Genomic DNA, 15,929 nt, shown 5'->3' on the forward strand with positions numbered 1-15,929 from the left:
GGACGGTAGCTGAAGAAAAGGGGCTCTGAGTAGGGGCCTCACCTACAGCACAACCGCAAGTGGGGGTCTGTGGGCAGAAAAAAATGAAACCTTAATGGGGTTCAGCGAGAGAAGGCAACAAAGTCAACCTGCAGCTTGAACCCGAATGAGAAGCCCCCAGGACAGCCACTACCGCCAACCACCGAGGGGGAAAACAGGCCAGGACATGCATGCAGCTTTCTAATAGAGCATGTCTTTTTATTTGTGATTTGGTTTGTTTTGGGGGATGCAACCCAGGGTCTTGAGTTGCTACCACACCCCTGCTAATGAGCCCCACCCCTAGCCACGTTCCAGTGGAATTACACAGACAACACTGACCAGTTGTTCTCTGAATCCACAGAAGCTGCTTCAGGAGAATTCACCAGGCGTGCGCCAGAGATGGATCAGATAAACCCTGGAGACCCCTTCCAGTAATCTGTAAGCCTTAACACAAGAGTTCTTGAGCAAAGAATTATTGACTTTTCAGTTTAGGAACTTGGCAAAAAGAAAGCCCTCAGCATTTCTGTTACTGAACATGAAAGCAATGGCTCTAGGTCATATTTTCAAAAACCTTATTGGCTCCTTGTTACAGGAAAATACTTGAAAGCTGCACAGGCGCTGTGATTATCTGGTTCTTTGCCCCACCAGACTTCTCCATTCACCCTGCCCCAGGTGGGATTTACGAGCTGGTACTCACCTTCCCATCTTTGGGGACAACATGGCTGCTCATGTGCCTTTCCTACTTCCTTTGCTCACCCTCAAACCTTACATTTCAGGACCAAGTCGGTGTCGCAGACTATTGTAAACAATTCATCAGAAATCCTAAGAGCCTTAAAACCCTGGGCTGAGGAGGTAGCTCTGTGAAAGAACACTTGCCTAACAGCGTGAGGCCCGGGCCTGACTCCTCCCTGCAAACAAAACAGCCCACCATACACCTAACTAAGCACAAGATGTCTTCTGAGGTATTCCTCCCTTGGAGCCCTACTCTCAGGGATTCTCATCATGTTCTTCAAAAAGTATATGTTCAATATACAATAAAAGTTTTCTGGGGCATTATTTTTATTTTCATCCTCAACAATCTTAAGAATATATAAAAGTAGGCTAACATATAGAACCCCCATATATCTAACACCCACGTTCAATAATTCATGGATATACTTGCTTCAATTAATTTCAAAAACATTACTAAAAACCTAATTAGGCTGGCGTGTAGCTCAATAGTAAAGCACTTGCCTGGTGTGCTCAAGCCACAAAATAGTAAGTATCCCTGCTTCTGTGTTTAAAATTAAATCCTAGCTATTACTTTATTTTTTATCCACACATAGTTCCATAAATATTTTTAAAAGACCTGGACAGTTTTTTATAATTTATTTTATGTTTTTTGAGACAGTCTCTCTCTACATAGCCCTCGCTGTACTGGAACTCACTTTGTAGAAAAGGCTGGCCTCCAACTCAGATCCACCTGCTTCTGCCTTCAGAGTGCTGGGATAAAGGCAAACGTCACTATGCTTAGATCGACAGGTTTTTTAAACATAAGCTCCATCTAGGATATCTAGAAAGACATACAATACCCATTCCACGAGCAAATCTCCCAATTTATCTCTAAATTATCTTTTCCCAGTTGTTTTGTTCAAGTTGCCTCCAGAACAAGACCCACACATGGTATGTTGACTGTTGAGGCTCTTGCGTCTCGGAACCTAGGGTGGAAACCCTTCTTTAGCATTTCCCACGACACAGACAAAGCCAGGTCACTTGTGTTTGGCTTGGGCTGGGCAAGGGCAGACTGTAAGGACAGGCAGCTCAAGGAGCTCCCAAGCACAGAACGCCTTCCCATTCCTACACAGTCGACTCAGGTTAAGCTTTGCTATCTGTAAGCCATTGGCCTCAATCCCAGACCCAAGCTGGATTTGCTACAAAACATTGCTGGCCAGAGGAACAACAGAGACGAGCCTTAAAGGTTCCCACCAAGGCAATTTAGTGCTTAGTCTTTAACTATATTACTCTTCATCTCATTGGCCAGAACTGGTCACATGGCACTCACTACCCAAAGAAGGCTAGGAAATCAGAAAGGGACATTTCAGTTAGCTGTATTAATGGCCATTTTTCTATTTACCTTTCTTCAGCTACCCTGTGAATTTACTGAAGACAGAAGTTAATTCTAGAGCACAATTAGATGACTCAAACTCTGTCATTTTGGCCAGAGTATCTCACAGGCCGCTCTACGCTATTCCAGGAGAAACTCGGTATAATGGATTGTAGCATTACTAGCCCCCATGCACACCTCGCTATACGCATGCCCTTGGGTAGACATTTTATTGTGGCACTGGTCTTTGCTCTGTGACATGATTTGGGAATGAGGGCAGACGTAAGCATGCCTGCATTTGGGCTCGCCTTGCCCTCTTGCTACTTTTTAGAAAACTGAAGAGGCTGAGGGTAGATCACTGAAGGAACTTCCGGGACTGAGACCTATCCCAGCTGAAGTCACCTAGATCCAGCAAACCTTTGCTACCTAGACTAAGTTGCCAGCTGACCAAAGAAATCAGCCAATCAGGTGCAAACTAGAAAAAAAATCTGCCGTGATTGTTGGGTTAAGCTGTGCTTTCTGCCAGGACATTTTGGGCTTGTCTGTAACTAAGCAGAAGCTAGCTTATACATACATCACTTAGCCCAAAGAAGCCAGTAAGTGCCGACTTGCTAGGAAGCTAGGGAAGGCTTGCAAGAGGAAGACTCAGCTTGAGTTCTTGTTGGGGAAGAAGTCTTTATCCTGTTAAGACCTCCAGACATCTAGGCAAGGCCTAGCACTTTATGGAGTGCAATCCACTTTACCAAAACCTACCAATTTACATGCCTAGTTTATTAAAAGTGAACACCTTCACAGAAGCACCCAGAATAATATTGACAAACTTCTAGTCACCATGGCCCAGTCAGCTGATAAATAAAATAACCATGACAAATACACTATGTAGTGGGTTGAACTTCATCTCCCCAAATAACACGATAAAGTCATAATAACTAGAGGCTATGAGTATGATCTCACTTGGGTCCTTCAGTGCAGTTATGACCAGTTAGGATGAGCTCATACTGAGTAAGGTAGACCCTTAATTCAATATGACTGGTGTCCTTAGAAGGGGAGACACAAGGAGACAGTCAGTCAGAGGGAAGAAGGTGTATTTTGTAATTGTTTTATAATTTAGTGTTTTGCTCCATTTGTTATTCAAGTAAAATAAAACAATAATAAGACATAGTCAGAAGTCTTGATCAGTCTATCCACAAGGTTCCTTGTTTCATAAAAATATCAGGACTTAAAATAATGTCAATAATGACTGTTTTGGGAAAATAAAGATTTTTTTTTAATTTCTTTGACATCTTTTCAAATCATAAATAAGTAAAAAAATCATCAAAATCAAGACAAACTATCAAAAAAACCAAAAACACAACAATAACAAAACAAATAAAAAAACAAAAAACAAAACCAAAAGCCCACAAATCTTGATTTTAGTGTGGCTGGGTTCCGGGACTGTGGTCACACCTTCCCTTCAGTCTGGCTGGGTCCCAGGACTGTGGTCACACCTTCCCTTCAGTCTGACTGGGTCCTGGGACTTAGTCATACCTTCCCTTCAGTCTGGCTGAGTCCCAGGACTGTGGTCACACCTTCCCTTCAGTCTGACTGGGTCCTGGGACTGTGGTCACACTTTCCCTTCAGTCTGGCTGAGTCCCAGGACTGTGGTCACACCTTCCCTTCACTTTGGCTGGGTCCCGGGACTGTGGTCACACTTTCCCTTCAGTCTGGCTGGGTCCTGGGACTTAGTCACACCTTCCCTGCATACTCTCCCTTTTCTATACCCCTACTCTGTTTACTGCTTACACTACTCTCTCAGCTTTTGCAACAATAACTTAATAATTTAGAAACTTAGTGAACAGAGAGCAGAGAAGCTCTATAGTAGATGCTATGGAGGCACAATGAATTACAAATTTAATGAAGCATACTGAAGTCAAAATTTCTTCATTGCCGCCAACAGTGCTGATTCATGTAACCAGAATTTGCCAAAAATACTGAAGAAAATATGAATAAACATGGAAACAGAGTGATACAAATCTCTTTAATAGCAAACATATCAAAGATAACTTTTGTTTCTATAAATATATTTTAGAGTAGTTCAGAGCATTTTGTTGTAATTACTAAGAAATGTTTGAGACTGCTAGTCCCTCTGCAGAAATGCTATGAACAGATGCAAAATGGTCGAAGGCTGAAACAATAATGAATCTCAAGAAAGTGGCGTAGCCATCTCGTGCCTGTAAGGGAAAAAAGAAATCAATATGGATGTTTCTAGCAATCCTAGCAATCTGTTAACAGGCAGCTGGCAGAAGAAAGGCTTTGATGAGAGAGCTTTCTAACATGTAACAAAATGTAAGACAGAGTTCAAAGACAAGTCAGCTCCGGCTAGCAGTTGTCCAGGAGTGAGTCAACATGGTATCTATCACTCCTGGTTTTATGAGACACAGTGGGAGGAATGAACTATACATTACAAATGTACACTACTGACCAACTGTTTACAAGTGTCTTTCTAAAATACTGTTCGTGCTAAGCGGTTTCTGTCGGTTAGCGATGACTTGGAATATACTATACTGAAGCATGACTATATTCTCACATTTATATAATTTCCCTGGAAACCAATTTGGCTATATATATATATATATATATATATATATAGTATACTCTTGTGACCAGCAATTTCATTCCATAAAATTTAATCCTAGAAAATTAAAAATAAAAAAGGTGAAGGTCATAATGTCCAGAGCATGTACTAATGTTCCCTAGGAATTACTTGTAATGACAGAGAAAGAAATAAACTAGCTTAAATATATGTAAATATGTAAACAGTACCTTAAAAGCATAATTATAAAGCTTGGGATATAATATTAAGTTTAAAAAGATGATATAAAGTTTTCTACACATTTCTGTTGTAACCATCTGGGGTCTATGGTCAGCAGCTAGAACACTGAATGGAGCTGATCTGCTGTGACAATAATAAAATGCCCACTCCACCTCACCACTTTCCAAACGTTCCATAACCCTCCCCAGTGAGTCCTCAACAAATACCAAAGAATGCAGAGGCTTCCTAACCTGAGCCATAAAATTCAGCATAATTAATCTTTTTTTTTTTTTTTTTTTGAAGGGGGAATCCCACTGTCCTCTCCAGTCACTGGATGAACTTAGGTGGGAGAAAAGTGAAGTGTGGGATTCAAACACTGCCAATGGAGTTTCTGTGTGTGCATGTGTGTGTCAATGAGCCACAAAGATCCCTCTGTCTCTGTCTCGCCAGCACTGGGTTTACATGTGGGTACCACCTTGTTCCACATCTCTGTGGGTGCTGGAGAGCAAATTCAAGTCTTAACCTCTGTACTGCAAGTGGACTGAGCTCTCCCCACCCTCTGAGGAGTCTTTGAAATGCTGATTACACAGCTGCTCTGGGCAGGATGAAGAGCTCCAACCCTGCAGGTAGATGTCCTGGAAGAAAGCAGCTGAACACCAGCACTGGCACCTAAACACACTTGGAGTGCTTTACTAGTTCCTGTTTGTTTAAAACTAGGGCATGACAAACTAGCAGAGACAAAAGACTCCTGACGTCAGCGGGCATTCATTCCACTTGACAGGAGAGTCCAACGGAATGCTGTCGAAAAACATTGGTTCATTTCCACTTCAGCTGTCTCTGGCTTATTTGTTGCTGATCCTATGCTCCAGTTCCCTTATCTAAACCTCTCTTGTCCTTCCATCCGTAACTAACACCCAACTTTGACCTCTCAACACTTTTAATCTCCTATTCTAAATGGACCACAGAACCAAATGAAAGAAAGTAAAGAAATACTTTAAAAATAAATGATTGAGCAAAATAAAACAAATAAATGAATTCAATTGTTTTATCCATGTAGCCACTTTCTCCAAGATTGTTTTTTAAAAAAGAGCCTAATTAATAATACATTTAGCTAATAATATTATTGAGAATAATCTCTAATGGTTAAGAAGGCAAAAAGCTGCTAATACCATGAGGATTATTCATCATGAATAATTCATACTAGGAAAGTTTAAAATCTAAATTGGGCTCACTAAAGATAATCTTATCTCTAAAAAGTATGTACACTTACCATAATTTCTTCGTTTTGAAGCTGCCCCTCTGTGTGTACTAAATCTAAAACACAAATTTAATAGAAATAGATTAAGGCTCAAAGATATGAGGATAGCTATGGAAATTTATGAGCAGCAAAACTGATTATTTGGCAAACTGTAAGTTAAAGTCAGATTGAAAGGAATTATCATTACTTAGGGGTTGATTTGATATAGACATTTGACTTTAAAACAACTAAAGAGCTATAAAATACTCTAGTCAGTATAAACAAAAGACAATTCAAGTGTAAATATAAAGTAAGAAATTGATAAAATGTAGAGGTTCTCCCCCTGCTTTTATTGATCAAGCTCCTTACAGTAATTTCAGACTTTTATGGAAGAAACCATCTTTCCCACAGGAAAACTTCACTGTGAGGCAGAATGGCCTGTAACATGATCTCTCCTGGCACTTAAGTTTAATACTATACAACTGGAATAATTTACTTAGCCATGAGTTAATTATTTTGAGTATTCAGAAGTGTGAACTATTTAATTAATATAATAATACCTTTTGACATTAATGTGTTCCAAATAATGTACAGAATTTCAAAAGCTACCCAGGACCAAAGGGGAAGACTTTGGGAAGTAAGATCCCAGAGACCTTTTCTCTCCATCCAAATGCTTTTCTTAGATAATGAAAAACTATTATCCCTGCTTTCCTCTGTGCCTTCTCCTCTAGTTATGCTGCCAATCAGTAAATGTTTTCCACTTTCTAGCTTGGTATCGGGTACATGCCCGGAATCCCAGCACTCAGGAGCCTTAGGTAGAAGGATTGATGATAGTAAGTTCCAAACCAGCCTAGGCTACATACAGAATAAAAACCTGTTTAAAAAGTGGGGTGGGATGTGGTGGTAGGGGGATGAAGGTGGGGGCTGAAGAGATGGCTCAGTGGTTAAGAACACTGAATATTCCTCTAGAGGAACAGGGCTCAGTTCCCAGAACCCACATAGCAGTTCACAAGTGTCTATTAACTACAGTCTCAGGGGATCTGATGCCTACCTTCTAGCCTCTGTGGGCACCAGACATGGATGTGGGACATAGATATCCATGCAGACAAAACATCCATACACAATAAATACATAATTCTTTTTTTAAAAAATTTAGGTTGTTTTTTTCTGGAATTTTATGTTTATACTCTTTTTCTTATTTATCTGTAAGTTAAGTTTATATTGTGGTAAGTATAAATCTAGGTTTCTTTAGCCAATACCCATGCCTGGTCTAACTACATGAAGAGTAAGCAGACTGCTAACGTAAGAAACCAGCTATGAACTAGTTGTGATCTAGTCTCATTCACACTTTCCACACCACCCACTACCCTCAAACTCTAGGCCTTCCTGGAGATCCATGTAATAAATTAGCTTACTTCTTGATATTTTCCTTGGAAGGAACTAGGTTACAACCTAATCTGCTGTGTTCTAGAAGTTATTGCTGTCCCTCTGGCAATAACATCTATTGATCTACATTTGCCTGGTTTACTAGGTTTATGTTTTCTTTTCTCGCTAGAGTTTTGTGTGTTTTTATTCTATTGTTTTCACGATATTTTCTAAGAAAAGGAGATAAACACATGAAGCTATTCTGTATGTTTGTGCTTAAATGGACAGCAATTTAGTTAGTTATGTTTATCGAAAAGAATTTTTTTTTTTAAACTGGGACTCAATATGTCATGCTGGCTAGCCTAGAAAGATCTATGTAGATCAAGATGGCCTCAAACTCAGAGGTCTCCCTGCCTCTGCTTTCTGAATCCTGGGACTGAGGACATGTGCCACCATGCCCGGCTCAGCTGATAATTAAACAGTATCATTAATCAGGAAAAAAGGTACAAAACCAACATTTGTTTGTCATACATAAGCCATTAGCTCACAGAAGTCTTAAACGTGTCATCTCTGTATCTCTATTTTTTTTTAAGTTTTTAGTTTTTCAAGACAGAGGTTCTCTTTGTAGCTCTGGCCATCCTGGAGCTCGCTTTGTAGACCAGGCTGGCCTCGAACTCACAGAGATCCACCTGACTCAGCCTCCTGAGTGCTGGGATTAAAGGTGTGCACCACCACTGCCCAGTTTCATCCCTATTTTTTGAAAATGTTAATTGTTATATAAACAGCACATGAAGAAGACTACAAAATATGTGTTTTTTGGCTTTATCTGTGTTAAAGAATCATTAAATCACTTTTATTTACCAAAATGCAGTTGAACTGATAGCATAGAGTCAGAGGCCAGGCATCTACTCACTCATACTCAGAACAGTACTGGCAACATACACACCTTTTTCAACCCACAGCTCAAAGTCGAATGGCTCTTTAGAAGTGGTCTTTTCAATCCTCAAGGTTCGCACTGGCATTATAAACAGAATAGAGATGTTAATTAGCTATTTAATTCTGTTTTGTTGTTTCTGTTCTTCTTTTCTCTGCTACTTGACTGCCATAAATTGATGGGTACTACACTAAGTGCTGGGACCAGGAATAACACATTCTGGAAGCTATGACTGTTTTTCCATAAGTCCCTACAGCAAAATATAACACCGTATAATGGGCAATCTTGCCAGTGTTTATCACTACAGAGCACAAATCTAATAGAGCTTTTCTGAATCTGGATATTATCTGGAGTATTTACATACTGGTTATGATACTTCTGGTAGCCATGGTCATAAGCCTTTATGGAGAACAGGCTTTGAGTCAGGCATGCTTGTTCATTCTCTCTTGGCTGAAGTCTTTATGAGAAAGGTATTACTAACCCACTTTCCTGATGAGGACACAGGCTTACAGAGCCAGGCAAGGTGTCCAATGGACTAAAGCTAGCAAATGCAGACAAGAGTCCACACATGAGGCCTGCCTGGCTCTAGAGTCTCCACATTCATATCAGAAGCATACCAAGCATCAGTTAACTTCCTTCTGCACAGGCTTTCCTCCATTGTCCCCACATGACCCTCCAGAACCATCCTTCCCCTTCTCTGTCCTATTCTGGAGGGGCTGACTTCTATAGATTATGTCTCCTGGACTAACTTACCAACTAGCTTCTCTGTGGAGTTGACTAGAGGCATGTACCAGAAGATTGGAGGGCAGAATATTTTATCTACACTCTGTCCTGATTCATGCCATGTCTTTGATTGTGGTCCTGTCCCTTCAAGACTAAAAAAGCTCCTGCAAGCCAGACCCACTGCTAGTACAGTCCCCAAATCTCCCTGGGCTTTAGTAACACTTTCCTTTCCTTGTCCCAGGACAGCAGTGGCTCCCTGCTGTAGCTAGTTCCTGAGGACCATTATCCCTTATTCATCCTGAGAACTACAGGCTAAATGAACCTAGGATGAAGATGTCATAGAACCTAGTATCTTGGTAAGCCAACTTCTTGCATTCCTAACAGACTCTTCTGCCAAAGACTTTCACGTAGTGAACTGCGTGGCGATCACGATGGCTTCGGGAGGTCTCAAATGAACAGTGTAAGAGTGGCTAGTTGTGCTGAAGGCAGCCAACCCACCCATGCTTCCCATCTCCCACTTCAGCAATGAAACTCAGTCCCACGCTGTAAAGAAAGACTAGTCTTTTGACAAAAGTTGACATCTGTCCTCTGCCTATAGAAAAATTAAAAGAATAATAAAAAATTAATTGTGATTTGCTTACCTAAGTAACTTTGGATCACAAGTTTTTCAATCTTTACGTGTTTGTGAAAACAGATAATGAACTCCTGGGGAAACATACCCGTGGTGGTCCAAAAGGTTTCTGGATTCCTAATGGTAATTTTAAAGGAATAAAAGGAATAAACAGATATAAAAATGTAATCATAATGTTCTCATGAATAAATATTAAAAACAGTTATTGTCTTATTTTAGAATCCTTTTCTAACTTAGTTCTGCCTATAATCTCCCCAACTTTAGCACTTTTTAAAGTGACAGATATTCTCTTCTTATGCCAAAACTGGACTGATGTCACTCTCATCTAAAAGGCTCCAGCGTTCCCCTACTGACTATAAAGCCAGCCTCTTCAGTTCCATCGTTAAAGTATATTGCCTCCCATCACTACGTCACCCCACCACTGCTGCCACAGCCAGCTGCTTACCACTCTCCAACTCATCATGCAGACGCATGCTTCTATACCAAACCTAATGAGTTCTCTTGACCCCAAAGTCCTCTTCCTCTTGAAAAAGTTTATGGTCCCTTCTCCAACGCCAGCTGATGAGAATCATGTCCTCTGTGCTTTTCGCTTGTCTCAGAGCATCCGTTCCCACCCTCGACACGTATCTCTTGTGCTTTTATGACCCCTATGGACCCAGGCACTTGCCTTTCAGTATTTTTAACAGGCTCTTATTTTTTAAAGATTTATTTATTTATTAAGTATACAGTGTTATGTCGGCATGTATGCCTGCACACCAAAAGAGGGCATCAGATCTCATTATAGATAGTTGTGAGCCACCACGTGGTTGCTGAGAATTGAACTCAGGACCTCTGGAAGAACAACCAGTGCTCTTAACCTCTAAGGCATCTCTCCAGACCCAACCTTTCTTTATTTTTATGTTCTTAATAACTACTATAGTCGGGGACCCATAGTATATTAACAATGTTTGCTGGAAAAAAAAACATGAAGTTTCAATTCAGGTCTCATACACACACACACTATATATATATATATCATATATATGTTAAAGACATTTATATAGTCAATATCATATGTGAAATAGTCTATTGCAGATATTGGTGTAGGATGTCCTTCTGTCTTTATGTTGCTTTCATTGGTTAATAAAAAAAAACTGCTTTGGGCCCTTCATAGGGCAGAATTTAGGTAGTTGAGGAAAATTAAACGGAATGCTGGGAGGAAGAAGGCAGAGTTGGAGAGACATCATGAAGCTGCCAGAGTCAGACATGCAGAATTTTACCTGATAAGCCACTGCCATGTGGTAATACAGAGATTAATAGAAATGGGTTAAATTAAGATATAACAATTAGCTAATAAGAAACTGGGCCAGGCAGTGATTTAATTAATACAGTTTCTGTGTGGTTATTTTGGGGCTAAGCTAGCCAGGCAGCCAGAAAGAACAAGTGGGCCCTCCTCCTACAAGGTATGACATTGGCTAAAGGAATAATCATTTCTATTTTAAAAATTTAAGCCTTTTCTTTCTTTTTTGGGGGTAAAAGTTAAATACAATAAAATTTAAGTGTAATGAGTTTTGATAAATGTATATTCTCATGTAACTAATTCACTAAGGTAACCAATACCCCCAGTGAGGATAGTGAACATTCCCATGACTCCAGAAATTCCCTCTTTCTTCCAGACAATTTCTACACTCCCTAAGTCAACAACTGCTTTGATTTCTTTCATAGATCACGCAATGGTTTACGCAATGAACATTATTTTATTCATTCCTTTGCAGTTTCTTTTTCAGTGCTGGGGCATGAACCAGGGACCTTGCATGTGCTAGGCAAGGGCTCTACTGCTCAGCTACATCCTTAGCCTGTTCTGTCCCTGCTTTCCCCATCAGCCCAAGATGGAGTTGCTGTGTAGCCCTAGCTGCCTTGGAACTCGCTCTGTAGATCAGGCTGGCCTTGAACTCACAGGTATTTGTCTGCCTCTGCTCCTGAGTGCTGGGATAAAGGTGTGCGCCACCACTGGCAGACGCCTGTGCAGTTTTTTTGAAGCAAGGCTTCCGTAGGTTGCTCAGGATGGCCTGAAACTTGCTACACATCTGAGGATGACCTTGAACTGTTCATCCTCCGGCTTCACATCTCTCCACTTCCCAAGTGCTGGGCTTATATGTGTGCACCACCACACTCAGTTTTATACCATTCTGGAACTAAACCCATGCTTAACGCATGCAGGCAAGCACTCTACCGACTAAGTCACATCTCCAACTGCTGTATGTGAAATTCATAAATTGTTACTTCCAATTAATATACAGCAATACAATTTATTTTAATAACCCCTTGATTTTTTTTGTATCCATTGAGTTTACTTACTAGTTCTACTAATCTCTCCCCCTCCCTTTTATCTTTCGAGTCAGGAGGTTGAGACAGGGTTTAACTATGAAGCCCAGCTTGGTCTTATCTTCCTACCCCAGCTTCTCAAGTGCTTGGATATAGGCTTTTGCCATCATGGCCAGTTTTTTTGTTTTGTTTTGTAAACTTTATGAAGACAGCCACATAATCTGAGAACAGACAGTTTTGATGTGTTTCTCATCTCTCTCCCTTTTATGTCTGTTCCCATCTTACTGTACTCACTAAGATCTCCAGAAGACAGAACCAGCAAGAACTTTTCCAATCTTAGGGGGAAGTATTTTCAGTTTTACCACTGAGCTAAAAAGGTCTTATATGTGTTTATTAGACTGAGAGATCCTCTTCTCTTAGGGTTGAGAGCAGATACCAAGATGAACAGTGGAGTTTGTCAAATGCTTCCCTAATATAAGATTATTTTCTTTCCTTTTTAAAAATTCTATATACAGTGCTCTGTCTGCATGTATGCCTGCAGGCCAGAAGAGGACATCAGATCTTATTACAGATGGTTGTGAGTCATCATGTGGTTGTTGGGAATTGAATTCAGGACCTTTGGAAGAACAGGTAGTGTTCTTAACCACTGAGCCGTCTCTCTAACCCCAGCTCTTTTAAATCTTGAGGCAGGGATCATGCATATAGCCCAGGCTACCCCAAAACTCATTATGCAACCAAGACGAGCCTTGAACTTCTGATCTTGCCTTTACCTCCCCAATGCTGGGGTTATAGACATGTGCTCGTTCTACAAATATGTTCTAAATTTCACTTTGTATTCTTGTGATATTATGAATGGATCAGTCTTGTTTTCCCAGGGTAAACTACACTTTTTGAATTCAGTTTTTTGGGTTCTCATCATTTTTTGTTTGTTTTTGTTTGGTTGAGACAGGGTCTTACTACAAAGATCAGGCTGGCCTCAGCCTGGAACTCATGATAATCCTGCCTCAGCCTCTCCAGGGTGGGGATTACAAGAATGTGCTACGATGTCCAATTCAATTTAAAATATTTTATTAAATATTTTCAGTTTACTTTCAGAAGGAACAATGGTCTTCAATATTCTTTCTTGCAATGCTCTGCCTGGTTTTAATAATAGAAAAAATGCTAGCATAATACTTGATGGAAAATCTTCCCTTCCCATCTGTTGAGGGTTGATTTCAGGCAGCCTAAAACATGGTAGGCAAGTACTTTATTACTGAGCTATTCTCCAGCTTTATTATTATAAGGGTTTGTAAAACACTGGTATTTCTTATTTGGGTATTTGATAGTTTCTGTAATGGGTAGGAGTTTGTTCATGTATCAAGTGAGGTCAGAAGAGGGTATTGAATTGCCTGGAATGGAGTTACAAACTCCTGTGAGTTGTTAGATGGGTGCTGGCAACTGAACCAGGATCCTCTGCAAGAACAGCCAGTGCTCTTAACTGCTGAGCCATCTCTCCAACCCAACCCTGTGTCATTTTTACAGTTTAATTTATTAGCTTGATTTTTTTATTTATAATGTAATGGCTATTTTTTCAGACTCTGTATGAATATGGTTTCTTTCTTTTTAGTACTGAAAATTTATGCTTTCTGTATTTGTTTGCTTGATGAAACAGTCTCTTTATGTAGCTTTGCTGGCCTGAATTTAGGAGTCTTCTGCCTCACCTCCTGAGCACTAGAATTACAGATGGAGGTCATGCTCATGGCTTCAAGCATGAGCAGGTAAGCAATCTACCAACTGAGAGACATCCGCAGCCATGTTATATTTACTTCCATTTTCTTTGGGTCTAATTTGTTTCTTTTTCTAGATTCCCAAGTTGAAATTTTATATTGGTTTTTTTTTTTTTTCACTTTTTCAGACAGGGCTTCCCTATGTAGCCCGGAGGTCTTCTGGGTACTAAGATTGCAGGGGTGAGCTAGCACTCCCAGCTAAGAGCATTCTCTTTGTGACTTCAGTCTTCTGAGATCCACAAGACTTATTTTCAGTACACTTCAGGGAAATTCAATGTGCACTTGTTTCATATCCCAGCGATGTATTTCAAGTCAATTAATCTAGATAACTGAGAGCATTGTTCAGATCATCTGAATCTTTACTGACTCATGTTGTTCTAGCTTTATTGAGAGACAAATGTTAAACTATCCAACTGCAGAGTTCATTCATCTTCCATACATATATTAGACACATGTAGAATTGTAACTTCCTAAGTAATTGATCCTCTTACAGTATAAAATACCCCTTTATTCCTAGAAATCTTGTCTTATTTTCTCCTTTATTATGAATGTAGCTAAACCTTTTTCAAATATATAGTTTGTGGGGAAGATAATTTTTTTATTTACTCACTTTCAACCTATTCACATTTTAAATTTTTGATTATAATTTCTTTTGTGTGTGTGTGTGTGTGTGTGTGTGTGTGTCTGTCAGTCTGTCTGTGTGTATACACACACTTTCAGGAGCCAATTTTCCGTCACCGTCTGAGTCTCAAGGACTGAACTCACGTTACTATGCCTGGTGGCAAATGCCTTTATCCGCTGAGCCATCTCACTGACCTCTATGCAGGGGTTTCTGTTTCAAAGAATGTTAGCATTTAATTAATTTCCTTATGTGGTTTCAAGCCACCAGGACACAGAAACTGCCCAAACCCTAAATCTCCTCAGTTCTTTCTCTCAAGCATTTGGCTTTCATGATGACAGGTTGCTAAGTGAATGTTGTCTTCCACAGAACAATGTGGTATCAGTGATTGGGACAGCTCTGGTCTTGTTTTTGGCAGCAGACCAATGTCCACAGTTTATCCAGGTTGACAGGGCAGAAACTCTGTGGGGTTTTTTGTTTGTTTGTTTAGTTGGTTGGTTTGGTTTTTCAAGACAGGGTTTCTCTGTAGCTTTGAAGCCTATCCTGGAACTTGCTCTTTTAGCTCAGGCTGGCCTTGAACTCACAGAGATCCACCTGCCTCTGCCTCCCGAGTGCTGGGACTAAAGGCTTGTGTCACCACCACCCAGCCTAGAATGGTTTTTTAATCACTAAGTGATTAGCTATCTTTCAAAAATACTCAGAAAATATAGTTATCCAAATATTTTTTATTTCTAGTACACTTCATATAGTTTTTTTTCTGGTATTATACCTCTTCAAAATTCCTTTAATACTTTCTGTCATGCAGGTTTACCTGTAACAAATAAATTATCTTTGGAAGTATGTTTAGCAAGAGAAAGAATTCTGGGTTGACAACTTTTTATGTCTGTTTACATCTCTTTTCAGCATCTGTCAGACCCTACACTGCTGATGCGCTCTTTCTGGTACACAAGCCTGCTGTCATCGGGCTTGTGCAGCAAGTGTCTCTACCTACAGCATCCTCGCACTAGCCCTAAGCTGGTGTTTTTTATGTAAAATTAGAAAAGCAGAAATAGTGTCCATCTACTTTAAAATGCATAAATACCGTGTCCTCTATCAACATAATTGAATATTGTTTGACAATAAAAGTAAAATAGTAGTGAAACTACCAGATAGAGGAACCTTAAAATCACATAAATGAGAGAAGCATCCCAACAGTCCCCATGCTAAACAGGGTGCTAATATAAGAAAATCCTGGCAAGTTCAAGGCCAATCCTATTTACACCAGGAGGTCCAGGTCAGTCATCTCCACACTCAAACTTTGTCATAAAAACACAAAGGGGCTGGAGGGTGGCTCAGAGGTTAAGAGTACTGGCTGTTCTTGCAAAGGACCTGAGTTTGATTTCCAATACTTACATGGTGGCTCACAACTATCTGTAACTCTAGTGCCAGGGGATCTGACACCCTCTTCTGGCTTCTGTG

At 40.1% G+C, this 15,929-nt stretch overlaps 1 protein-coding gene across 4 annotated transcripts in view; it reads right to left on the reverse strand.

Annotated features, from left to right (window-relative positions):
• Positions 1-4,099: 4,099 nt before the first annotated feature.
• Hspb11 (heat shock protein family B (small) member 11) overlaps positions 4,100-15,929 on the reverse strand; it is a 28,346-nt gene continuing 16,516 nt past the window's right edge. For all 4 annotated transcript variants that reach the window (XM_038332855.1, XM_038332854.1, XM_038332856.1 and 1 more), the window contains exons 3-6: positions 9,793-9,899; positions 8,441-8,509; positions 6,163-6,206; positions 4,100-4,311 (exon numbers count right to left, since the gene is read on the reverse strand). In XM_038332855.1, coding sequence (XP_038188783.1) covers positions 4,198-4,311; positions 6,163-6,206; positions 8,441-8,509; positions 9,793-9,899 — 334 coding nt within the window. In that variant the 3' untranslated portion in view covers positions 4,100-4,197. The remainder of the gene's footprint in view (positions 4,312-6,162; positions 6,207-8,440; positions 8,510-9,792; positions 9,900-15,929) is intronic.

This window comes from Arvicola amphibius, chromosome 6 (genome assembly GCF_903992535.2).
Source record: "Arvicola amphibius chromosome 6, mArvAmp1.2, whole genome shotgun sequence".
In the NCBI taxonomy this organism is placed as follows: Eukaryota; Metazoa; Chordata; class Mammalia; order Rodentia; family Cricetidae; genus Arvicola; species Arvicola amphibius.